The 26524-nt window shown below is 41.7% G+C and overlaps 1 protein-coding gene across 1 annotated transcript; it reads left to right on the forward strand.

Moving 5' to 3' along the window:
• The first annotated feature begins 19984 nt into the window (after positions 1-19984).
• LOC106894649 (peptidyl-prolyl cis-trans isomerase C-like) lies at positions 19985-26438 on the forward strand. Its single transcript, XM_014953451.1, has 3 exons — positions 19985-20137; positions 24096-24209; positions 24695-26438. The coding sequence occupies exons 1-3, from the start codon at positions 20030-20032 to the stop codon at positions 24809-24811; spliced, it is 339 nt and encodes a 112-aa protein (XP_014808937.1). The 5' UTR covers positions 19985-20029; the 3' UTR covers positions 24812-26438.
• The last annotated feature ends 86 nt before the right edge of the window (positions 26439-26524 follow it).

Below are 26524 nucleotides of genomic sequence, written 5' to 3' on the forward strand. Positions count from 1 at the left end.
ATAGAGAGGTCAAGCAGCAGCAGCAAAAAATTCATCATCAGTCAGGGTATGAAGATCAAAAATAAACTCTTAAGAATATTGTTTCACAGTGCAGAAGACAGGGTCCAGCCTGAGCGGAAGCCAAGAGAACTTCTTTGAAAGATATTGCCACATTTGCAATGTGTTACAATCACTAAAATAAAAAAAAAAAAGAATGATGATTGAATATTAGATGGCAACATGCTGGATCTGCTATTGGTAACAGATTTTTTTCTTAAAATCTGGACTGTTAATTGTTTTACTTTGCGGCATTATTAAGAAGTTCTCTACCATCAAAGAAAGATTAACAATGTGAGAACCCAAAGGGATTAGAGAATCAAGAAAAACTGTAACTGTTTAGACCAAAGATTTGGCAAGACTTAATAGTGCCTTGAGGTGTTGGAGCATTAAATGCTCAAAGTATTTGTAGCTTGAGAGTTGTGACAGGCTCAAGATTTGGAATTACAGAATTGTTAGTGTTGGCAGCTTCGTTAGAGGGCAGCTGACTCACAATGATCTTAATTTTGTTCTCAAAGTGGGATGTGAACAGTTCACAAAGTTCTGTTGATGAAGGAAGAGCCAGATTAGACAGCTTCCCTGCAATAAAAAGTTACAAGAGAGTAGGGCAGTCTGCCCGTTCAGCAATTAAGTTGGAATAATAAGCAGATCTGGCTTGTTTCAAAACATCTCTGTTCACATTTATATGGTCCAAACTTGTAATTGTACATGCAGTCAAGAAGTCCTCAAACAGCATTTAACTTGCAGCCCAGAACATTCACTTTTGAGTACGTCTGCCAAAAGAAGTCTACTGAAGTGGTATGGCCTTTAGGACATTATGAGGGTGCTGCAGCTATTATATATTTAGGAGAAGATCTGGAACTTCCTGAAGCAACCGGTAGTGTAACAGGAAGGTGGCAAACAATTATGCTTAGTTAAAAATGAACACAAAGGTAAGATATTACAAACTTTATTTAAGTTTCACTCAGACCTTATTCCATTAAGATTTTTTTTTTAATTTGGCCAAGAATAAATGGTAGGAAGAAATAAAAATAAATAATGGCAATTAACACCTCCTTCACATTTTTTATGTACAAAACCTCTTATCAATATCACTAACACAGTAGATGGCTATCCTCCGGCTGAAGAAACCAAGCCAGTGAAAAAAATAGGTCTTGATCCTACATGGACTAAGTACGGGTTTAGACTTCATACTTGAAAATATGTTCTTTGAAATCAATGGAACAACCGTCATGTGAACAACTAAACACATGTGCTGTGTTTGGGGGGCTTTTGTTATTTGTCCCAGGACACAAACAAAATTGTTATGAGACAGAATTAGGACACTGGAATCTCCCACTCTCGCTGCCTCTGCCTCTTACAGCCACCCGCAAATAGAGATTGCACTGTCACATTTCATTCCCAGCAGCTGAAGAACAGATGACTTTATAAAGCACTGTCCACACCTCTGGCATTTCTGAGGTGACAACCTGTGTCAGAACAGCTTTATTTTTATTATTTTCCTTCAAGTGGGCTGTCTCAAAAGTTGCGTAACTGATGTTAGCAGATTGTTAAACTTTAAAGATAGAAGGGATGAGAATTATGAAGTATGAGGGGAAAATCAGACATGCTGGAAGCTTATCTGCAATGAGCTCAATAATAAGGTGGGGGCAGTGATGGAATTAAAAAAAAGAAAAAGTTAACCTGCCCTACAGAAGGCACAGAGAGAAGATTCCTGCACCATATGAGAAGCAGGCTAGTGCCTAGACAAGAAACATGAGTGGGAAGAAAAACTTGGTGCAATGTTGTAAAATGTTACCATTGCTGGGAGTGTAGGATGGAGGCAGACTGACAACACAGGAAAATTGATTTACTTTATTCCGTGGCTGCACCTTCTATGGCATGTCTGTCCCAAGCAGCTCGTGATCTCAACTGGTCTTTCAGGAAGTCCCACAAAGACACACGAGTTGATTCAGACTATGGCAAGCCTTGGAGGCATGTTCTGTAGAGGAATTCTGTGCTGCCAGAGGACACTGTACAACCTGTAACTGTAACATTCACAGAGATTCTTGACTCTATGCTTCAACTATAGCCCTCTTTCTATCACGGTATTGAAATAACTGGAAAGTTTAAACCTGGAAAACAAATTCAAACAGCAATCCACACCATCATAAAACATCAAAAATTGTTCCAACGCAGCAGGAGTGCTTCTCTATCACAAGGGGCATGACTCTGGGAGGCAAGATCCAGGAGTCCTAGATATTTTTCAGCTATCCCCTGAATGAAGTATGTGGTGTGTACATGCAATAACAGTTCACCATGAACTGGTGACATTCATCTAGAGAGGATGGAGCACAAAGACCACAGCTTCATCTAAAAGCCTGTGAAAAACTGTGCAGTGGTCTTACCCAATTGCAACTGGGAGTAGCCACAGTCCTGCATCATTCAGACTATTTATTTTATGAATTTCACAGTGGAAAGTCATTCAGGGGAGTGTGGTCCAGAAGCGAACTGATTTCCTTTGCCTGTGCCCTTAAATTTGATGAATAGAGCCTTTGGTAAAGCTACTGAAAGTCCTTTTCGTGGCAGCTAGATCAAGGAGTACAATGTTGTTCTTGGAGCTAACTCTGAGAACGGGATATTTGAGGGGTTAACTACATATTGCAAGGTCTTTCCTAAATTGACTCCACATTCATATAGGTTTTGCCTCGTTTCTCTTGTGCTTTTTCCATATTAATTACTAGCAGAGAATTCTTCAGTTACTTCTGTATGATGAAGAAGAGGATAACGTTGCTGTTTGTTCTATTTTAGGAAACAGAGCAATTCGCTTCATCCTCGATGGCTTCAGTGTTTATTTTTGTAAGATTAAAGACAGAGTGCATATGGCAGTAATTCTGGTATTTCTTCTTGTGGATGAATCACACAGAACAGTTGGGCACACTGGGAAATCATATTACTGCGTATTTTATCGTCAGAAAGCGTTGTAAGCAGTAAGTGATAGAAGTACAAACTCTCAATAAAAACAGGAAGTTAATAGAATCATGGAACATTTGAGGTTGGAAGAGACAGCTGGAGGTCATCTTGTCCAACCCCCTGCTCAAGCAGGGACACCTACAGTAGGTTGCCCAGGACCATGGTCAAGCAGCTTTTACATATCTCATAGGAGGGAGACTCCACCACCTCCCCTAAGCAACCTGTGCCAGCCCTTGGTCACCCTCATAGTGAAAAAATATTTTCTGATGTTCAGAGGAAGCTTCCTGTGTTTTAGTTTGTGCCTGTTGCTTCTGGTCCTGCCACTGGGCACCACTGAAAAGAGCCTGGCTCCATCTTCTTTGCAGTCTCTCTTTAGGTATTTACATACATTGGTGATCCCCCTGAGCCTTCTTTTCTCTAGGCTGAGCAGCCACAGCCTTTCTTCACAGAAGAGATGCTCCAGTCCCTTCATCCCTTTGTGGCCCATTGCTGGACTCTCTCTGGTATGTTCATGTCTCGTGTACGGGGAAGTCCTGAACTGGGGCCCCATCATCCACTCCGGCATTAAAACTACATTAATTAAAACTCTAAAAAATAAAATTATGCCAAACTGTAGCTGGTTTTCCTGATTCTATGTGTCAATTAACAATCAGAAATTAATAATGTAACCTTCAGTGATGTTTCAGGGAAGAGTTCTAAGGAAAAAAATGGAGCTGCAAGAAAGCTGTTAGCAAGAATTGTGCATGTATGGGCATGGCTGTATGCTCCACCTGAATGTTTTGACCAAAACAAAACCAATAGCATCATTTAACACCTAGATAACTCTTAACCTTTTTCTCTCAGTTGTGTGAGGAAGAGGAATTCACTCCTATTCTGTTCAAAAAGCCCATTGCAGTCAACCCTGCTCCGTAGGCCTAACACGGCACCAGAAGCAGTAGAAAAGCAGGCAAAAGGAAGCTGGCAACTGCACGGGAGTGCAAGGTGGGCAAGTCATCACCAGAATCTGCAACAAACCTGTGTTGTTGAATTAATCAATTGTCATTGCAATACAAAAGCATTTACATACCTGTTGAGTGGAAAGGAAATAGGCACAAAGAGGTCCAATAGACCATGAGATCCTAGAATTGAGTCCGTCTTAGATGGCTACCTGCTATTTTTTAGCGTGCGTCTTCATGTTCTGTTTAATATTACATAACAGTAGGCATCTCTCACTGTCTCACTTTTCTATTCTCTGTCTTTCCTTCATCAATGTAAAACTGGATCTATTATGTCCCATCTATTAATCATATGCCTTATCCCTTGAAACATTCAAGGTCATGTTGGACAGGCCTCTCAGCAACATGATCTAGTTGAAAATGTCCCTGCTCATTGCAATGGGGTTGGACTAGATGACCTTTAATAGTCCCTTCCAACCCAAACCATTCTATGATTCTATGATTATGAGGCTTTAGAGTGAGCTGTTCTCGTTCACTGATCCACCAGATAACTAGTCTACAAAAATGAAGGGTATGTTCTCTATCAGATCACCAGGTTTATCTGACTCACTGCATAGCTGTATGACTATTTCATATGACACAGAAGACTGGATAGAGCTTGCTAATTGCAATGCACAGGAAGAGAGAAGAAAGAACCAGATCATCTCCTTTTGGCAATAGCCTGCAATTAACTCAGATCAGGTGCAACACAAAAGGGCATTGTCACAGTGCAGTAAATAAAGTTTCTGAATCTGGCTCATCCTGTTGTACCTGTAAGGACTGCCATCAGTTTGTTTTTTTATACCACATCACAGGTACTTCTCCCCACAGTCAGACTTCTTGCTGGTGGTAGCATCTCATGGGCTATGTGCTAGGCCCTGTACCACCTCCTGTTCTCACACACATAGCAGTTCCCCTTTTCTAGGACTGGAGAAAATGCCCTGAAGAAAAGAAGATTAGGGAGTGTAGACTATGAAACAATGAAAATAACATGTAGCTCCAGTTACAGAGAAAGAGGATAATCTTCTCATCAATGTTATTCATTGCCTGACCCTTAATAACATACAGTAACAAGCAGGGGCCAAGTGTAAAATGGACAGCTAGTATTATCATTAGTGAGTCAGACTTGTTACCTTTTCCTCCCCAATTCTATCCACTGCAGAGGCCTTCTGTTTAAAAAATTTCTGAGTAACTATGAGTAAACACAAAAGGTCTCGATCCAATGGCCCTTCTGCTTCCCCTGCAATTTAATGGGAAATGCTCCTTTGATGACCTTTGGATGTGATGTTAAAATGGCAGTCTCATAACTGCAGATATGTTAAAGCTACACGTTAGGCTGATGAAACTACGAGAAATTTTGGGAACTCTCATCCCTGCTGAATAATCATGGTTCTTGGCCCCTAGATATCACATTTGGGAAAGGAAAAGGGGTCAGCCAAAGCAGCTGAATTCCAAAACCAGCTCCCTATCTACAGTACTCATCTCTCAGGCTGCTGTTCTGCCATGCTGAGATAAAAGCACGATAGCTCTGTTATTAGTTTTCAGGTGCCTCTTGACTAGCAACTTCTGAAACATCTACTTCAGTCCTGCAGAAAAAAAAATCCTTTGGTCTCCAAAACCAATTCCAGTCTAATTGAAGCCATTTCTCCTCATTTCTCTGTATTTTTCTCAAAGTTAAGATTGCTACTCCTGTTTCCTATGGGGTTGAACCAAGGCAGGAAAACTGAATCAAATAAAAATTAAAATAATGGAAATACACAATCTATAACTCCATTCACAAAAAAAAAAAAAAAAGGTTATGTCTACATGATTCATACCAGTAGTTCTTGAAAATAAAAAGTATATTAATCCTGGGAGCTTATTGAACCTGTTTCTTCCTAAAAAAAAAAGTACCTCAGCTACATCTTGCCAACTAGAATTTGAGTAAACACTGCTTTTAAGTCATTCCTCCTGATCCTGACGCCTTTCAGAGTCAATGGTAGTAGCCACTAGCACTATGTGTTGTCACTGGGAAACTTTTCTTTTGCCTTCAAGTGAAAAAGGAATCACAAGGCAAGACTGAATATACATATTTCTGAGTGTAATCCAGCCTTGTTCTCATTGCTTTCTTCAGTCTTTTTCTTTTTGCACTGCTGGGATTTCTTGGAAAAAAGGCATACAAAATAAACATGAACTGCTTCTCTTTTCACTGATTCTTCTCCTCATAATTACACCCTGCTTTCCATCTTTTCTTCATAATTACATCCTTATTTCCAGGATAGATCAGATTAAGTCTGTTCTCCAAGTCCTACTGAATTTACCCCACTGACCATGAGATGGGGTTAAAAGTGATATGTAGTCTCTAAGTACACAAGAATTGATGTAGTTGAAACTAGTCTTTCCTGGTGTTGTGGTGATATAGTAGTCTATACTAAGTTGCCACACAGGTCTTGACATCAGACTTTTACTCCTGATTTAAGGCTTCCTGAAGTTAATGGCAGCTTTGATGACACCTGAAGTCAGGCCAGGCACTCACCACTTCCATTAGCCCACTCACTTTACCCCCATGTGCACTTTTTAAAGACAATTTCTTTGAGAGTTTCTTGCAGCACTTTCCAGGCTGGAACATAAAATTCTGAGGCTGTTTTGAAAGCCAAACCCTCAAAATACTAAACTCTCTCTTCAACTGCCAATATTTTTATGAGAGAAATGGAACTGCCACTGCGGCTACTGAGCTTTTGTAAGTAGTTGGGTCTGGTCAGAGATGGCTGTGACAGAACACGAAGCCTTTTTCCCGTTCCTCAGTCACAGAGTCCTCTTACATGGATTTATATTAATTACATGGATTATATTAATTTTTCCTTCTTCAGGACTGGCAGCTGCCAACAACTAGGGTCTGTTACCTTTTAATGTTTGTAGGGATAATGTTCCTAATAATACATCCCACACCTCATAAACTATAGCTATCTATAATCATATATGATCATTTCTCATTTCCCTTAGAAGGGAGCTGTAGCCACATTATCTGGAAAGACATTGCAGTATCTAAAAGGCCTCTTCTTCCTGCCCCAAGCCAGTTCTGAAAAACACTTCCTCTGGAAGCCCAGGGTTCTGTTAAAAAACAATTCTATTATTCTGAAACATGATGCCTTCCAAACACATCTGTTATTTAGAAAACAAAATACAGATAATGTGCAACTGGTTAGTGGACTACAATTTTAGAATCAAGCATGTAATTTAACTATTTCAACCATTTATCCAGAATCCCGAGGATGTGTTCAGTCTTACAGCCATTACCTGCATGATATTACCAATAGCACATGATATTACTGACAGTGGCTGGGATTACCCATAGCCAAAACTCTTTTGTTTTTTTGTTTTTTTTTCCCCTCCAAGGCATCATTTTAGCTTCTGTAGCTTTGAATGGCTGGCACAATCCTTTGAAAATATACTTTCTATTAAATTTTATTGTTTTGCTGACATTACTGCTAGGTAGATACAGAAAGGAAACATTAATAAGGTGGCAAAAGAGCAGATTTAGGGAAGGACAACTCCTTTCTACTTCATTCAACTCACTCAGACAGTTCATGACTTTGAAGATGATCCTGTTGGAAAAGCAGATGCGAAGCTGGGTATTAGCTCAGTGACTGATGGGCTTCCAATAGCCTCAGCCAACCAGCTTCAACTGAAGCAGCTGAGATTTGTTTAAGATCTTAACAAAATTCACTGTTCGCTTTATCAGGTCCTTGCCCAGCAGGGACAGACAAAGTTCCCAGGCAAGATAAATGTTAAATAAGGCATTTGTGGATAGTGACACTAGCTGGTTATCCAATTTCAGACAGGATGCCAAGTGACACAGAGGTCTGTATGCTGCTGGAAACAGTATTTCAGACAGGTATTCAGAGCATCATCTCATAGCACAATTTTGACCTTGCTGTGATTCAGGATGAGCCAGTTCCACTTGATTTCTTGTCAGCATCCTGATATCTTAATAGCAGAGGCAATAGCATCCACTGGAAGATAGAGACACAGTTGTCATTGTACTGCTGGGAGCTGCTCCAGTGAGGACTTGTCATTTACTACCCCAAAGATAACTTCTGAAGAATACAGATGGGGCCTGCAACTGATCTCTGTGTATCAGTGAGGTAGTGATACAAGTCACTGTGCAGGCAGACAAGCTAGAATTTTTTGTGAATCTCTGAAAAAGTCTGTGGGAAGGGAAGAGAAGGGAAGAAAATGGAAAAACAGGAAATCTGAAGCCTTAACTTCATGTTCATCCCAGCTTGCCACAGGATGAACTTGTGCCTGTCTTTTTAGCTGTCTTTCACAGATGACCTGCTCCTGTCCCAGCTTTCACAGGTGTTGTGGTTTGGGCCGGATCAGCCAATGATGAGACAACAGATGCTCTCCCTCTCCTCCAAGAGGAGGAGGAGAGACAAAGAGATGTACGAGTTTAGAAGGAACTAAGCTACTTTAATAAAATATTAATAAATATAATAAATATAATAAATAAATATAAAGGAAATAATGAAATAGATACAATATATACAAAACTGTATCAGGCTCTCAGGATGACGCTGCTGGCAGGCACTGGGGAAGTCCTAGACTGGACTCAGCACCAGATGGAAACTGGATTATGGATCTGGACTCAGGAACACACGGATCAGGATCACAGGCAGAAGAACAGACAGGGCCCTCCTCGGATGTCCGCCATTGAAGAAAGATGGTTGACTCTTTGTTCCCTCAGCTTTTATACTGAGCATGGGGCAGATGGGATGGAGTACCCTGTTGGTCAGTTTGGGGTCACCTGTCCTGTCCAATCCTCCACACAGGTGTGACCCCTCTACTCTTTTCTGTTTCTGACCCTTCAGCAGGGCAAATAACAACATTTGATGACTTTGGTTGTTATAGCAACAGGTGTAAGCAAGAGCCTCTCTGCATACTAATCCTTAGCATTAACTATAAACAGAGGTCTTACCACTCTGCGAAGGGTTTTCTCCACAATATGCTGTTAATTTCAGAAAGTTAGAAGGGGCTTAGCTAAGAAGTACAATTACTGAACAAAAAGTTGGTTCTGTTTTACCTCAAACCGGGACAATAGAGGAATTCTATCTAATGAATTCATATGAAAGTCATGGTCATCTTATTTTCCTCTAGAAATCAGGATTGGGACACCTGACAATTTTGCTCATTGAGGTTACGGCTGAAATGCGACTTGTGATAGTATCTGTAGTTCTGGAGACCTATTCTAGGTCTGAGGGAAGAAGCATGAATCAAGTCTCTGTATTTAAATTGGTAAGAGGTTCAGACACAACTATGGATAAGCTTCATTTAATCAGATCATAGCTCTGAAATGTCTCTTCTACCATTCATACATTCTGGCAGAAAAGACCACATGTGGACGCTCTTAGTCTCACTAGAAAAAACATCCTTAGCCAAGTTGATCCTTACAGGCTGCCAAATGTCCAAATCCCACACTACCAAAAGTAAAAATCTTACTCAGACAGAAAATGCAATTAATGGGGAAGCATCACAGACAGAAGACAGACAGAAGAGGAGGTCAGCCAACAAGGACACCCCTGCTGGAAGGCTTCACCAACGCGCTGTTCATGTGCTCTTGAGTATCCTGCTTTGACAGAGGCAAACACCAATTTGTAAGAACTGAGTTTACACTGATACTAAAGAGGCATAAAAAAAAGATCCAAGTTCTAATTTACATTTCAAACACTCATTTTGCCTTTCTAAATGGTTTGAATCTAATTTCCTAATGACATTATAATTTATGAACCATGTCATTAAAAGACAACACTTTAACTGTGGATGACATTGTTTATCCTCCAGGGGAACATTTGCTGCATTAGACATAATATACATAGCCAATGTGTTTATGAAATGAGTACCAATTTTGTCTTCACATTCAAGAAGATTTACTGGTTCAAATTTACAGATTGGTGTCCTAAGTGTGAAAACAGTAGTTTGTATGTCACATGATATATCAGTCTGCTTTTATAGCAATGTATGAGCACAACAGTTGTGAATAAACTTCAGATTTACAACACTACTGAGGTCTCCTACAAAGGGATACATATAAAGCTGTCACTTCTCTGGCTATGCTCTCTGAAGTTAGAGAATTTTGACACAGAACATTGCTAAATCTAAGAAAGTGCTGGCTTTTCTGTCAACTGGGAGAGAGACAGGGCATAGCCCCAAAAAGGAAAAAGCTTTCCTGGAACTGAATTTTAAGTATTCACTGTAATCCCTTGCCTTCAGCAGCAGCCACAACTGGCAGTCTTACGGGTGACTTTTTTCTCACTTGTCAGGTTGATGGAAGGAAAGATGTGAAGGATGAGGTCTGTAAAAAGTGAGTTCCCTAGAAGCCTGCAGTGCCAATGAAATCATAAGAATGCTAATGTTTAAAGAAGCCTGAACGTTTTGGAACAGAATAGTACATGGACTTTATCAATCTGATGTTTTAATGAGGAGAAAAATGCCACCACTAGTTTGCCAAGCCAAAATTTCTCTATTTCTAAGAATACCATTGACATATCCCTAGATACAATCAGAGAAACATCTGCTCTGTTTCTACTCTGCTGCTGCTTCTGCTAGAAACCAGGGCCATATTTTAAGATACATAAAAGCTGACATAAAAATAAATCAGCTTCCAGGTAGTATTTGTGGGATTTGATTTAAACCCACAGAAGTATATCCTGAACTTAAAAACAATAATCAATGTAAGGCTTTTGGGCCTCTAATGAGGATTATCTAGGATTTAATGGGTTAAATAATATAAATGGGATTCTGTGATCTGTTTGACCCTCCAAATTATTACTTTGTTAACCAAAACTCCCCGAGATGTGCCATCCAAAACATTATGTAATTAAGGTATGCTTTCAGACAGAGAAAATATGGCACCCAGCAAAGTATAAGCAACTTAAAGACTGAAGAAATAACAAACTTTTCAATGGTGTTACAATTACACTAAGCATTTCAGCTTATAAAATACCACATGAAGTCGTATTTCTGAAAGCATTTCCCAGTAAAACGATATTAACACATCTGATCCTTGAGCTCTTTATCACAGGTTCCTTTGCTTGCACTCACAAATTTAATTCCTTCCTGTAGAATTCTAGAATGGCTTGGGACAGAAGAGGTCTTTAAAGATCATCTAGTCCAACCCTCCTGCAATGAGCGGGGACATCTTCAACTAGATCACGTTGATCAGACACCTGCTCTATTTATTCACCCCATTTTAAATTCCCCAGACTGTTTCCACTTTTTCTGACACTTTGCAATGCTTTGTATCAATAGGTGATAAAACTGAAAATCGGTAAAACACTTAATGGCACGGTACTAAGAACAAGAACTTACAGTTAGTGCTTAGCAGTCTTGCTTCACAGGAAACACACAGAACAGAAATGGCAAGCAGAAAACATGTAATCAGCATCAGTTTCTGATGAATTAAATATTGAGATGTGACAGCAGTATGAACAAATTGTCATTCCAGACAATTGCATTTCCATGCATTATGTATATTCTATGTATTTTGTAAGATGTTCTTGTTTTAAATTGCTTTGCGTAGTCTTCAGGGCTTAGGGGGGTTGCTGACACTTTTAAAAAATCTTTGAAACACTACTCTTTCCACTACTTTAACCCTGTAAAGTCTAAAAACAATACTGAAAAGCTCCCCAGTGGCTGAAAGCTCCTTTCCCAAAAGTGAACAAGGTGTTTAAAATCCCCAGCTTTTCATGCCAGACGTCTTGGTTCTTCTTCTTTTGATAATGGGAACTAAACGTTAAGGTCCTTCAGGCACCTATGAATACCTGACTTGTAAATATTAAGGGTCCTACTGCCTCAGTGCAGCTCTCCAAAACTGAGAATCAGCATTGTTTCCAAATTATCTAGAATCGCTTTCTCAGAAACAACACACATTACCATACATTAACAGCAGTACGAAAAAACCTATGATGAAATATATTGGCCACTGCTGTTAACAACTTACTGGGCAAAAAATGTAGAATTTACAAAGCACTATAGAGTAGGATTTTTATACAGTAAATCACTTAGAATAGGGAGAATCAACTCAGAATAGATTATGGAGAAGGGAAGAAAGAATAGCTTCAAAGGCATTCATGTGAATGTTGCAAAACCCGCACAATACCACTAAAATATCAATACATGCCAAGTTATTCTATCATGCTAGTCAGGATACTGTTGGGTTTTTTCAAGTGTGAGAAACCATCATACTTTCCCCGATGCTGTGACACAGAAACTCTTAATGAGGATCACTGTACAGAAGTCTACACATAACTGACTGTAACACTGTTCAAATAAACAATATTAAGAAAAAACACCAACTCTATAGTACTTGCCTACAGCTGAGCACCTACTGCTCATCTGGTAAGCAGGACTAGAGGCGCAGCCTTTCCTAGATCCTTACTTAAACCTGGCAGAGTTCCTTTACCTGCTGCACACATTTAACATACAAAAATTTATACAAAATGATTTCATAAAGGCAAAGGATCATGGTATGTATTTCTCAGAAATCTGATCTCTCATTGGCAACATCTCCAGGAAGAATATTACAGCTCTAATAAAATATTTTCTTTACTTTAGTGTGTATTTTCACAGTGACCCGAAACATGCAACAAATAGGGTGGTACTTAAGTCAAATGCACGCAGGCAACTGTATATACGCAAGTATGAAATCTCTTTCAAAGTTAAAAGGAAATATGCAGGTGAAGAACTGCCCCAGATCCTTGTAGGTAGGTTAGAAGATCTTTCTTACGTAGTTTATTCTGTGAGATAGTAAATTGATTCATCTTTTCAGTAACACTGCATCTTAGTGATTAGAAACCTACTAGATAGATGCAGTCCTTGATGAGACACTACTTTTAGCACAGTAATAACAATGCTGAACTTCAGGGACACTGAAAATACACGTATCTGTTTTCTCTGTATCCTTCTAGGCCATATTTCCTGTACTAATAAGCTAACGTTGTACTTCTGTCAGCACAGTGGGCTCCAGAGCGAGTTGAAGAGAGAGATATCATTTATCCTCCCCTTTCACTCATCTTGAAACAAACCACCAACATATTTTTGTCCATTTAAAACCATCCTCAAAGCAGCCTTCTCCCTCATTCTAGATACTCAGGTCTTTTTTAACATTATCACTTTCATATAAAAGCTCTCTAAACATCTGACCACTTTCTTTACGACTCATAAAGGAAAAACTCTCGTTCATTGGCACTTTCTTCTTGAACAGCTGTAAACTCTGCTTTTCCTCTTGACTACTACAACCTTCTCTGGTACTTGGAAGGTGGGGAACAAATCCATTTGCATGCCTTCTCAATGCTGAGTATGTTAGTCATCTTCTGAGTCTTATTTCTATTCTACTACTGTTTACCTCCTAAACAATTAATGAGCTTTCTCTGTTTCTCTCCTCCCATTTCCTTCTTCCCCTACCTCCCCCTTCCTTGCTCAAAAAACCCCCCAACAACCAGATTAATAATAATTAAAAATCTCCCATGGAAAGAGCAAAGCTGGAGCAATTCTTCACCATAGCCATGTGGTGGTATGGTGCTTCACAACTTTTTCAACTTCCCAGTGGCGCTTTTAAGGAAGGAGTTCTCTCCTCTTTTCTTTTGAGAGCCCAGAGACACAGGTTGTATATCCTGATTTGCACCTTTGGGCATTATCAGGCTAGAAGTATTGATTACTGAAACTTATAAAGTTATTGACAAAAGCTCACTTTTCAAATACCTAAGTACTTAGTGTGAATAGTTCCATGGAAGAGAGACCACAGCCAGAGTTAAGGGATGTGCAAGAGAGTTCGGAGAACTACAATCTTCATTCTCAGTAGTAATAATTAAAAAAAAGCACAAAATTTTAAGGTGCTACGAAAAGCTTTGAAATTTTTTGCCTTGAAAACAAAGACTGACTATGTGCTTCCTTACTGTTAGGCCTCTACTATTAGGTTTTTTAATTTTCCCCTAAGGAATCTTATGCAACTGCAGACAGTATGAAAAACAGAATTCAAATGAATGACTATGTGCTAAATGCTCACTGCAGTGAGATGTGCAATTACAGATAGCTCTGATATCCTGTAAACAAATGTGCTCAAAGCAAAAATGGTTCTGGCTCCAGCTGCACTATTTTGAAAACACATTGCTGGTATCACCTAAATAACTGCTTTGACCATTAGAGTGGAAAGGGTGACACTTCAAATTGTGTTTGGATACAAAATTTAAAAAGCTTAAGAACTATTCACCAAAAGGAAGACACTTATCCGGAGCACAGGGCACATTTATTTTGCATAAGTGCACCAGATGACAGGAGAAGTCTAAGCCATTTTACAAGTGATTTAATAGAAGAGACAGCACGTATGATACACTCCATCTTTCTGAAGTCACATAAAGGAAAAGATAAAAAAACACAAACAAAACTCCCCATAAACGTCTTTCTTCATTATTCATTAAGGCCATATATAGTGACTTACAATTTGTGGACCTTAAGTTGTTTTTTTAAACTGTTGTCTCTTAGAATTATATGCAGTCACAATGGCCCTGATATTTTATAGCTTTTAACCATTTTATAATACAGACAATCCATAAGACGAAGCGGTGTCACGTCTTAGTCTTTATGGGATTAAAGTTTGGCTTTAAACATATGACTTTACTCTGTCAGTGACACATTAAAAACCTAAGACAAGCAACATGATGGCATTGTGAAACAATATGGACAAAGATCAAGCATGAGAAAGATGACACACATTCAGTGATCCAGGTTTGGAATCAAAAACCCAAGTGAGGAAATAAAAACAAAAGCCCAGTTACAGCAGCCGTACAGAACACAGCACTTATTCCAAGTTTTATCCTGGCAGCTGTCACGCAGTTAACATTGATGAAAGTGTCTACAGAACCATAAAGCATTATTATTACCTATGTCATGCCCAGAATTCTTTTTACCTGTATAACATGATATACTAGAGCAGTTTGGATATGAAATATTTCTCTATCACTACAATAAATCATAGCTCACTAAAATGCCGTAGTGCTGAAAGGAAGTGCTAGAATTACTGCCAATGCTAGTACTACTAGAAATCAAAATCTGTCAGATGCTATATGCTTAATATATCTCTCTTCTCTACCCATTTTAAATTATAAAGAGCCCATCAGAAGCAATGAAACACCTCATTACAGATACTATTACTTAAATTGAGGGCTGTCAAACAGTAGCAAATTATTCTTTTAAAGGCTTGATTACTTCAGAAGACAACAAGCACCAAAATAACGCATGTCTGCTGGCTCCAAAATGCAAAATGTCCTGTGCGCCATATTACAAACACAAGATAGTTAAAACACATTCTTTTAATGAGCTATGTAATTTTTGTCACAATAGCCTCACGTCACTTGATCAGTTTTAGAAAACAAAAAAAAAGGTAAGGAATTACAAAATGCGCTTATCTGTATCTCCCCACATTTAAGGATAAAGGTAACATTTCAACTAAAAACTACACAGCCAGATGACGCCTGCTCTAATATTTGACCCACATGGAAAGATTGAAGGAATTGGGGTTGTTTAGTCTACAGAAGAGAAAACTGAGGGAAGAAATGATAACAGTCTTCAAATCCGCTGCACCGAAGAGGTGAACACATTGTTCATGGCTAGGAAAGAAGGAACAGGAAAGAATGGTCTTCTGTTGTAGCCTACCTCCTGATTTTCCACTTATTTTTTTAAATATAGATAAACTGTCCCGGTGCAAAGCCACAGTTGAGTTCAGTGTAGTTCTCAACAGACTGTACGCAGTCAGAGTAAAGTTTGCGGAGACCTCCAAAATCTTCAAGATAGTTATGAATAATTAAGGCAGGAAAATAAAGATGTCATAACAGATTTTTAAACCTTATTCTCTAGTTTTATTTTAAGTATTTATTTCTTTTCATAGTTAGTACAAAGTCTACTGTTTGTCTGGATTCTGTGGACTTTCAGTTTGATAGTCATGACACCAAATTCCTACAAAAAGAACATGTACTTCTTTCAGCGTAAGGAAGAGATTTTCCATGTAAAATTGAGTTTTCACTGAACATATTTAGTTTCTGCCTCTTTTTGAGATTTCATCTTTAACCTTGTTTTAACTCCTTCCAAAAAAATTATTTAGCAGCATCACCAGTGTGCATAAACTTCCCAAGATAATGTAAACCAGATCCTGTCTCATCGTGCTGTTTTTAAATCTCTTCAGCACTATTAACCACTCTTTTCATTCTTCCTGCCTCATACTACCATTTCATACATGGATGAAACATATTTACACTTCAATAGACAGAGAAGCCATCCTTGTAAACATGAACATTTTTTATTGAGAGAAAGGGAACTCTGGAGAGTACTGTGGATAGTTTTGTTTAGCACACCTGCACTGAATAGGCTCTTCCATAATAAGGAGTATTAAATGAAGGAGCTGCCCAGCCAGACCATCTTTTCTTGTCTTTCCAGCTCATTGCTTGCTCCTCTGCACCTCACGATTTGAACACAAACCTAAATATATAACCTTCAGACTGCTGAAGAATTTTAACATCCCCTCATATATGATCCAAGAGGAACATTTTTCCATTTGCATCATGTTCCTCTGAACATCCAACAGTCTGTAACATTTCTTGTTTAGTGTAAGCATAATTGCTACAACTTCAGAGCACAGAAATACTGAATAGTTAACTGTAATAAAGGTAGACTCTAGTGATAGAGATGGAAACGGTGAGTTTTCACCTTCTGGAGTCTAACTACTGAGATTTATGTGATTATGCCGCAAAAGGTTTCTGTATTTAGTTAAAATCCCTAATTATTTTTTAACATATTTATACAATAACACAGTCCTTTTAAAGTTTATACCCAACTACTGCAACAAATCAGCATATCTTTGGATTTTGTTATAACTCCAGAGCTAATCAAACACTATTATTACATGGTGATGCAATGCAAGGAAGGCAGAGGAATCATAATTTTAAATTCTCAGTACCTTATCAAATCCGCAGAGGAAATAAACACATATTCAGTTTACCCTGAGTAAACTTTCATACTCACATATTCTCTGAAAGTGTAGTGACATATCAAAGAATATAGCAGAAGAGACAGTAAAATTTGGGCATGATTTTATATTTAAAGGAGAATGTGAGTGTGAAATATAGCAACCACTGATAGTGGGATCAAAGAAGTACTTTAATCACCTATACACACACAAACTAGTTTGTTTCAGAGACAAACAGATCTAATCAGCTACAGGGAAATTGGTTAAATACCTTGAATGTGCACTGAAGCCCCATAGTTTCCAGTGCTGACAGTGAATCCCCATAGGCAGGGGGGTAAAGCTTTGGTTTAAAGCCCTGCTTCAGGTAAAGCCCTCAGTTTTACAAAATTCCAGCAGACAGGTTAGGTGCTAAAGTTAAGCCCTAGATTAGTCCAGGTGGTTCCTTGACCTAGGAACTACAACTGCAGATATGTCACATGTCTTGAGGAAAAACGGATCTATTTGTGTCAGTCATCAATTCAGCAAGACGATAATTTGGTGTTTCTGCTCATGTGCTATGTAACATGGAAGCAGTAACCACCACTCTCTGCTGTGCCTGGGAAATGCATTTTTACTACAGTCATCTGATGAGAAATCTCATTGCACTCAGCTGCACTAGTGTAGGCAGCACATGAGGCAGAATGGAAAACAGCAGAAAAGTGACATTCCCCTGCAAAAAATAGTCTATGACCAATCTACAGTCAAAGGTGGGCATTAGTTATGTCCCTGGTATCTCTTTTTTTGGATCAGGAGAGCATTTTTGAAGTAGATCTTTCCAACACCCCCACTGACAGAGTAAAGTCATATGTTTAAAGCCAGACTTTAATCCCATAAAGACTAAGACGTGACACCACTTCGTCTTATGCATTGTCTGTATTATAAACACCCCCACTTACTGTGCTTGGGTCCTCAATGCAGAGAGGCCTCACCACACACAAACCCTGACTCCCATCAGAAGAAACTAAACCAGAAGATGTGTTCCAGGAGCATGCCCAGCACTTTTCAGCTGCTAGTGGGCATTTGGTCATGCGGAGAGACTACCTGAAAAGCACACAGTGCAGACATCAACTTTTCAGCACCTATTCAGCACCAGCTATTGTGTCTACTGCTCCGCCAAGGTGCTGTGCCATATACCCCCAGACGCACTCTTCCTGCTCCATCTAATCCTGAGTGTGTTTTACACAAGCCGCTGTCAGTCTCCTGCTTGCAGTGGATCAGTGTCTACTAATTATTTTTATTATTATTATTTCATTTCCTGGCACTCGGAAAGCCACAAATTTCACTGTTACAATTTGCAAATATTTTAGGGGCCGTAGCAGCAACACCTTTCGGAACAGGCCCTGAATGCAAGCAAATTTTTTGAGCAGAGAGGGTTGTAATTAATTGAGGGTTGTAATAAATGGAGCAGGGTCAAGTTGGAGGCCTGTGACCAGTGGTGTCCCCCAGGGACAATACTTGGCCCAGTCCTGTTCAACTTATTCATCAATGACCTGGATGAGGGGACAGACTGTATCCTCAGCAAGCTTGCTGATGATACCAAACTGGGAGGGCTGGCCAACACTCCAGAGAGCTGTGCCGCCATCCAGTGTGACCTGGACAGCCTGGAGAGCTGGGCAGGGAAGAACCTAATGGGGTTCAACAAGGGCAAATGTAAGGTCCTGCACCTGGGGAGGAAGAACCCCAGGCACCAATATAGGTTAGGGGTGGATCTTCTGGGAAGTACTACTGAGGAGGATCTGGAGAGAGTCCAGCGTAGGGCAACAAAGATGATTAAGGGATTGGAGCACCTCCCTTATGAGGCAAGGCTCAAGGAGCTGGGGCTCTTTAGCCTGGAGAAGGCTGAGGGGAGACCTTATCTATGTTTACAAGTACTTAAAGGGTGGGTTGAAGGATGATGGAGCCGGACTCTTTTCAGTGGTTTCCAGCGATAGGACAAGGGGCGACGGGTACAAGCTGGAACATAGGAAGTTCCATTCAAATATGAGAAAAAACTTCTTTAGGGTGAGGGTGACGGAGCACTGGAACAGGCTGCCCAGGGAGGTCATGGAGTCCCCTTCTCCAGAGACCTTCAAGACCCGCCTGGATGCAGTCTGAGTGATGTGCTCTGGGCAATCCTGCTTTGGCAGGGGAGTTGGACCAGATGATCTCTAGAGGTCCCTTCCAACTCCAACAATTCCGTGATTCTGTGATTCCGTGAGAAGGTAAGATGTAAAGGAATTTGCCAGGCAGGGAAGCGGGCGGGCAGTGGCTCGGGAAGGGGGTTTGCGTTTGATGGGCTCGTTGGGTGCAGCTCCCGACTGCCCAAGGCCGGGGCGTGGGGCTGGGTGCCCAGCAGCGGCCCACTCGTGCCAACACAAACCAAACTGGAAATGTTACAAGGGCCTCGCGGGCTCCCGTCTCTCCTCAGCACCCTGCAGACCCCATGGATGAAAGACCAACCATCCACTTTCAAAACCCCCCGACCATCTGCTATTTTGGCTACTTCGCCCACTCATGGGACCATCAAGGCACCCTCCTGCGCAGACAGACTGGCTGAAGTCGCAGCGGGGCTACTCGTCCCCCTGGCAGGTACCTCCAGCTCCTGTTTGGCCAGCCTGAGCCCCCCCGAAGAGGCCACACTGCTTCCCACACCCCCTCAAGGAACAGGCACCACGACCACCCCTACCCCACCCCCCGGCCATTTGTAACCACCTCAAACCCAGCCAGGGGCCCGGGGCTCACCCTGGCAGCCCCCCCCCGTACCCAAGATGTAGAAGAGCCCCTCGGAGGAGAGCCGCGGGGTCTGCAGACACCGCACCTCGCCCACCGCCCACCTCATCCCGGACTGGCTCCCTAGCGCCAGCGCTTCCCCAGGCTCTGCGGGCCTCGCCCCTCCCATCCCCCCTCCGAAGCTAAGCAGGGCCAGCCCCGGCCGCCGCTGGGATGGGTGACCGCCCCGCCGCTCTCCCCTCCGCCAGCCCCCCCCCGCCCCGCCACATGGCGCGGGAGGAGCCGCCCGGCGGGCGCAGGCGCCGCAGCCGTTCGCCTCAGCGCCATGGCCGGCGGGGGGCCGGCGGCGTTCCTCGGCGCTGTCGCTTGCCTGTGCTTCCTGGCCCCGGGGGCTGAGGGCTTCAAGAAGAGAGGACCCAGCGTGACAGCCAAGGTGACTCTCGGGCGGGGCGGCTCCGCCGAACGGGAAACCCCCGGCCGCCGGCCTGAGGCGAGTCGGGGTCGGGGAGCCGTGAGGGGGCTGCGGCGTCTCCTCCGCAGGCTCCCGAAGGGGTAGATTTTCCTGCCGGCTCCGTGCCCGCTGTCGGGGGCTACCGAGGGGGTGGAGGCCGCCGTTCACCCCGGTTTTATAATGTAAAAGCGGCCCCTTGCCGGCTCCCTCCTTCCCGGGCCGGATCCCGGGCCCCAGGCGGGGGTCGGGTTTGGACAAATGCCTTAACTTTGCCGTTTTATAAGTGTTCTGGTTGGGTTTGGGTTGGGTTTTTTTTTGGTGGTTTTTACTTTTTTTTCTTACCCCCTTTCGGGCACGGCCCCTGTCAGTGGGCGCTGGCACGCCTCAGGCTTCCCGGTGGGCCCCGCCCGCCTCTGGCGCACGGGAACAGTAGCTTTAAAATCCCTAATTACACCTTTGGTGTGGCCGGGGGTGGTTTGGGGCTGCAGCCTGGATGTGTGTCCTCGCTGGCTGCAGCCCCTGGGGGGGTGCTCCGCCGTGCTGGGCTTAGTTCTTGTGTGTCCCCCCTCCATCTCTGCTGGAGCTCTCGGTGTCCCGAGCTGTCACCCCTGAGCTGTCACCGTACTGACCTCTTCTTTCTTGTTCCCTGGTCGTTCCTGCGACAGGCCCGGGCACCTGGTGTGGGTTAAAATGTGACCTGAACCCCGTGGTGACTCAGAGAGGGCTGCCATGGGGACCCGGCATGTGGGGTGGCTCGGTGTGGCCCGTCTCCTCCCAGGGCAGGGTGGTACCTGGGGCGATGGCAGGTGGCACTGCCCCAGGGATGGGATTGCTGGCCCTGCCGCCTGGCAGCAGGATGGGGATGGACCCAGTAATGGCAGCACGCCGGCACTGCTTTCCAATTTCCAAAACGCTGCTGCTGTCACAGGAACGCAATCTGCTCCAGCTTTGGGTAGAGTAGGGATGAGGTCTTTCCACCTCTCCACCCGCGCTCAGGAGTGCTGTGCTCCTGGTGAGAGACACGTCCACTTGTGAAAGCCTTACAGACCAGGGGCAGAGCTGCTTCCTCAGCCACAGGCTGTGCCTTTGACTCTGGACTTCATTGCCACCATTGCCTACCGTCATCATCGTAGACATCACCATGATTGCCATCATGAATTTGACCTTTTTGGGTGGGTATGTGTGTAAATCTCCTATGTTTCAGCCTCCAAATTGTCTTCTGGCAATATATTCCAGTTTAATTATGCGTAAAGTACTTTGCTTCTTCAGACCTGCTTGGGAATCCATTTTTATGCCATTTTTTGATTCTTACATTGTGGGACAGAGTATTTCAGCTGCCCATTTTCCTTGTCCAAGCTGCTTATCAAATCACACCAGTTTTCTCTCTTCCAGCTTGCATAGTTTTATTTAATCTTTCTTCATGTGAAAGGTATTCCAGGTCTTTGAGTATCTGTGCTTCCCTTTTCTCTACCTTTTTAAGGTTGATTTTACCATTCTGCAATAGAGAAGCCAGAATTACATGCAGCACTCAGGGTATGAACACACAGTAGCATAATTATTCCCATCTCTTGTCCTTAGCCATTTTTAATTATTTCTAACATTCATTTGCCTTCTCTGACCTTCACAAGCCCAGAGCCAAACTTTTCATCAGACTGCACAGGGTGACTCCAGATATCTTTTCTGAGTGGTAGCTGATTTGGGACCCCTTGTTGCGGCTCTATAGTCCTCTTCTGCATGCAGTATTTTGCCTTTATCAGGAGTTTGTTTGTCATTATGTTACCTGGTCTCTAGGAATCCTGAGATCTTTCTTTCACAGTCAGTTCCCCCTCTCCTCCCCCCACCCCTGCCTTCCCCAAATAGTTGAATACTTTTGGATGTTTTTTGGTTTTTTTATTTTGATATACACCATCTTGTGTAAATTATATATGAATATGTTCATGAGAACCAACCACTTTTACAGGTGGACTCTTTCAGTCTTGAAATACTTAAGCAAATTGTAAGTAGGATTAAATATATATATGAATCTAAATATATAAATATTAGTAAGACTGAAAATTTATAATATTTATTTTCTTTAAGAGGTTTTGGTGAAGAATCTGGCCAGATGTTTTTTGAGATTTGAGACTTCTGTGTTGACCAGCTCACTAGAGTCTCTGTGCTTACTGACCTTCTAGAGAACTTCGGGAGATATGCTTAAGAGGACATGGCTCCTCTTTGCAAAAGTTGCATCTAGAACTACCAAGTATTTCCATATTTGATTTCCTGGCCAGAAATACGCACAGACACCTTATGTGGTGCATAGTTAGGAAGCGCAGAGCTTTCCAAATCACCCAAGTGTGTAGCACAGGTATGTGGAGTTCCAACAAGAAGCCAGGAACTTACTGTTTGTTCACAAACACAGAATAAGTTGAAGCAACGCTTTTTGAAAATACTGGGCTTGCTGCTTGAGTGAGCAGCTCTGCCATGAGTGAAGCCTTCTGCTTGGGTTAGGTTTACCATATATGATGGGTTTGTCTCCATGTGCTCTATGGAAATGTTTGATGTTACTGCTACCTGGGGTCATTGTTTGGTAGCCGCCCTTGTGTTACTCATAGATATGATTGTTTGTTTCAGGCAGTCCTTCTACTAGGACACCATTCCCAGGCAAAATAAGGTGCATTTAGAAAATGCGGGTAGGCTATAACCCTTACCTAGATAACCCAGGGAGCAAAATTCAGAGAAATGTGTCTAAAAAAAGGTTATGAAGTTAGTGAAAGTGTGCTGTTAATACTTTGGGAGCCACACATCTAAGAAGTATGTTGTTTAGTGCCAAGTGCCAGGGAAATGAATGAGGTGTATCAAAAGGAATTTTATTTTCTTTACGGAGCTTTTATAGCGTTAGCCAAAAGTTCAACAGTCAAAACCACATGGAAGATCAAGAAACAGTAGAAATGTTTAGCAGGAGAGCGTGAAAGAGGCATTCACATTGGAGAGACTGTGGTCATTTATTATCATCCTTGGACTAATTTCTTAGCGTTGCAGACAAGTAATATTTGGTCGAGTGCCACAAGGAACAGCATATACCACATCATAGGAATACACATTGCTGTTTCCTAGAAGTTGTAATAGTCTTTATGTAACTTTTTCAGAACTTCAAAATGCCTCATTTCCTGACAGCTGTTCCTATTTTCAGTAATTGTTGGAACATTTTTGCACGTTCAAATATGCATTCATATATTCTGAACTATATTAAAATACTTTATAAATCATTTGCCTTTTTGAAGTTGTTTTTTAGCAACATCTATGTTGAAACTTTTAGGCAATCAGCTGAATAATTTAGCCCGGTTATTTCTTTTCCAGGTTTGAATTCATATTTAGGAAAGTGACTCCTTGCCTGAGCCATAGGACTTTCTTCCCACTGTTTGTCAATTCAATGAAATTTAGGCTTTCACCTATACTTAATCACATGCGTGCTAATGCCTTGAACAGTGAAGACTGTGAGTGGATAGCAAACTATTGATTGCGGGGAGTGTTAGTGCTATAGTTCCTTGTTATTGTTCACCACACTGGAACAGCATCATTGCTTTTCCTTAGTTTCAGGTTGGATCTATTCTGTACAGCATTAAAGACATGCTTGTATGGGAAAAATCTTTGAACACTACCTTCAAACTTGTGAGGCAGCAGTCTCGCTGAGCCCTTAAAAGCAATAACAATCAAATAACAATCAAAACTATGCATTTTGATAGTCTCAAACTATAGTTCTCAAACAGTTTTCTGCATAATCTAATTTTGGTAGCTCTGGTAGCTCTGAAAGCATTTTTCTTAAATAGCACCTTCAGGAACGGAGGCATTCTATTAGATGAGCCATAAGCAGTTTGCTAATGCCTTGGCTTTCAAAAGCTTGGCCTTTTTGTTGCGCTCATGTTTGTATCACTTTTGTTCTCTTCACCAAAACGTTCAGGTGTTCTTTGATGTGAAGATTGGAGACAAAGATGTTGGCAGAATTGTAATTGGATTGTTTGGAAAAGTTGTGCCAAAGACTGTGGAGAACTTCATTGCGCTGGCAACTGGAGAAGTATGTTTGCAGTTTTCTTCCACTGTGTACTCAAGTTTGGATTGGGAAGTAAATATTTGTTTAATGCTGTTTCAGTTGTGAACTGATGATCTTAATTCATTGGAGCCTGTGCAAGAGTGCCATCCCCCAGGCTGTACTCTGCCGTGTGTCTTCTCAGGACCTTGGGGCTTGTTTCACAAGATGTAATTGTGAGGTGTTGCATACCACCACCTCAGTCTGTCCCTGCAGGTCTAGCATGCAGAGGTGCTCTGTTCAGATACCAGTCAAATCAAGACAATGGTGTTGATCTCCCAAACAGCACCTGCTTTGTGGCAGTGCAGCTTCGCTGCATTCACCGGCGTCTCAGGTTGATTTGTTTCTTGGCAGTATTTGTCTCCGGTGGTGGTCTGTGCTGTGAAATCTGGCCATTCACCACATCTGTATTTCCATATGACTGTATAGAACTGGATGTTGTGTTCATTTAAAGAATTATTTCATTTTCTTAGAGAGGATATGGATACAAAGGAAGTAAATTTCATCGTGTGATCAAAGACTTCATGATTCAAGGAGGAGACTTTACAGCTGGAGATGGATCAGGAGGTAACATGCTTGGTATCTTCTAGGTTCCCTTTCCTTTCTTTGAATGTCTGTGGAAAAGATGGGCAAATTAGCAGATTGTCTTGGTCTTTCAGCTCACATAAATTAAAAAAAATCCAACAAACCAACAACCACCATTTGTTTTAGAGCATCTAGTACTTTTCCAAGCATCTTGGAACATAAGCTGCAGTCATTTTGATAACCTGATTATAAGTATGTGTAGAGCTTCCTTTATCCTAAATTTTTGCAGATCTTTTCTGTTTGTGGCTTGTCTCTGTTGAAGAAGCATGGCTTTGTGTGGTGGGCTGGCCCACCAGCTGAGCTGCTCCTGCAACATACTGTCTCCAAAAGATGGATGTCTCCACCCTTCCTCTGCTCTGGCTTTTCGACAGCATGTTCCTTCCCTGAGGCACTCACTGATGGCATGTAGACCTGAACCAATTCAAGTCATCTGGCAGAAAACTACTCTGAGAGGAAATGGTGAAAGTATGTAGAGGGAAGGCAGGTGGGGAAGGAGTAGGCTGTCCTCTCTGCCCTCGGCTCAGCCAGTTCTGTGGAACCTCCTTAAAATGTGTGATGGGAAGGAATTTTAAAAAGGAGTAGAGAAATTAAAAAATGAGGGTCATGCCCTCTCCTCTTTTTTCCTCTTAATGAGTTTAAAACCGTGAATTTACTGGTGGTGCGAGTTCTGGTGTGTGCATCACTTCTCCCCTCCTGAGCCTCCAGAAGACCAGTTGAGTCCACACAGAAGAGCGATCCCAGGGCAGCATCTCTTGTTGCGTGCACTCTGGCTTCTGATTTCTTGTCTTCCTTTACACACACATTCTTTATGTGCTACAATTTGAACTGTCTGCATAAAGCGTTAGTGATTTCCCCGCTGGGACAGAATGGGAAACACGCTTTTCCTTGCAGCAAACAATGGGGAAGGCTAAAATACCAAAGATAGGGTTTTAGCATTAAAGGTAGGCAGTGTTTGTTTGCCTGCTAATACTGTTTATTGGGATAGCATCTGCAGGTTTTGGGAGCAGCATCATGCTAGGCGCTGTACAAATAAAGAATGGGATGGTCAGCCTTTTCAAAGTGATGGTGGTTTAAACATGACTCAAATGTTTTCTCTTCTGAACTGTCTTAGAAACATCAAAATCCTTATGTAATGATTGTACAAATCCACTCCGAGTCCTTTAGGCTAATTTCCATTTGGTCTTCGTATATTTCTAAACATGTCTAAAGCAATTTCATATTAGGAGGAAAAGTTGTAAAAGTAAAGACTAAAATTGTCACAAAATGTGGCAACCTTACTTTCAGCATATTTTACGTAATTTAAATTTGTTGTTCAGTGCCATATGGAAAGAGGACGTTTGAAGATGCTCAGCTTGCCTGTTAAATTCAAAGGATAAAACATCATCAGCTTTAAATATTCTCTCCTTATATGTGGTGTTTAGCTTATCTTTAGGCACAAAATGCTCCAACTCTAAAAAAACTCAGTGAAATTCAGTGAAATCATCTATGGCAATGAAACAGTGATGTTGCTGTACTTACTCGACCAATGAATCTTCAAGTCCTGAATTTATGCTTTGTTTTTCCCATTTTTGAACAAAAAGGTTTTGTTTTGTTTTTTTGTTGGATGTCTTTTTAAGTGTGCTTTCTTGTTTTATGTCATAGGAAGAAGCATCCCACCTCAAACCCAGCCAGGGGCCCGGGGCTCACCCTGGCAGCCCCCCCCCGTACCCAAGATGTAG

The sequence above is a fragment of the Calidris pugnax genome, unplaced genomic scaffold (assembly GCF_001431845.1).
Source record: "Calidris pugnax isolate Ruff unplaced genomic scaffold, ASM143184v1 scaffold209, whole genome shotgun sequence".
NCBI lineage: Eukaryota > Metazoa > Chordata > Aves > Charadriiformes > Scolopacidae > Calidris > Calidris pugnax.

What these genes read in the sequence shown, in the direction of transcription:
- LOC106894649 (XM_014953451.1), top strand. Translation starts at nt 20,030, where the DNA reads ATGGCCGGCGGGGGGCCGGCGGCGTTCCTCGGCGCTGTCGCTTGCCTG. An exon ending in GACCCAGCGTGACAGCCAAG is followed by an intron (nt 20,138 to 24,095) that starts GTGACTCTCGGG and finishes CAAAACGTTCAG; the next exon opens with GTGTTCTTTGATGTGAAGAT. An exon ending in TTGCGCTGGCAACTGGAGAA is followed by an intron (nt 24,210 to 24,694) that starts GTATGTTTGCAG and finishes TCATTTTCTTAG; the next exon opens with AGAGGATATGGATACAAAGG.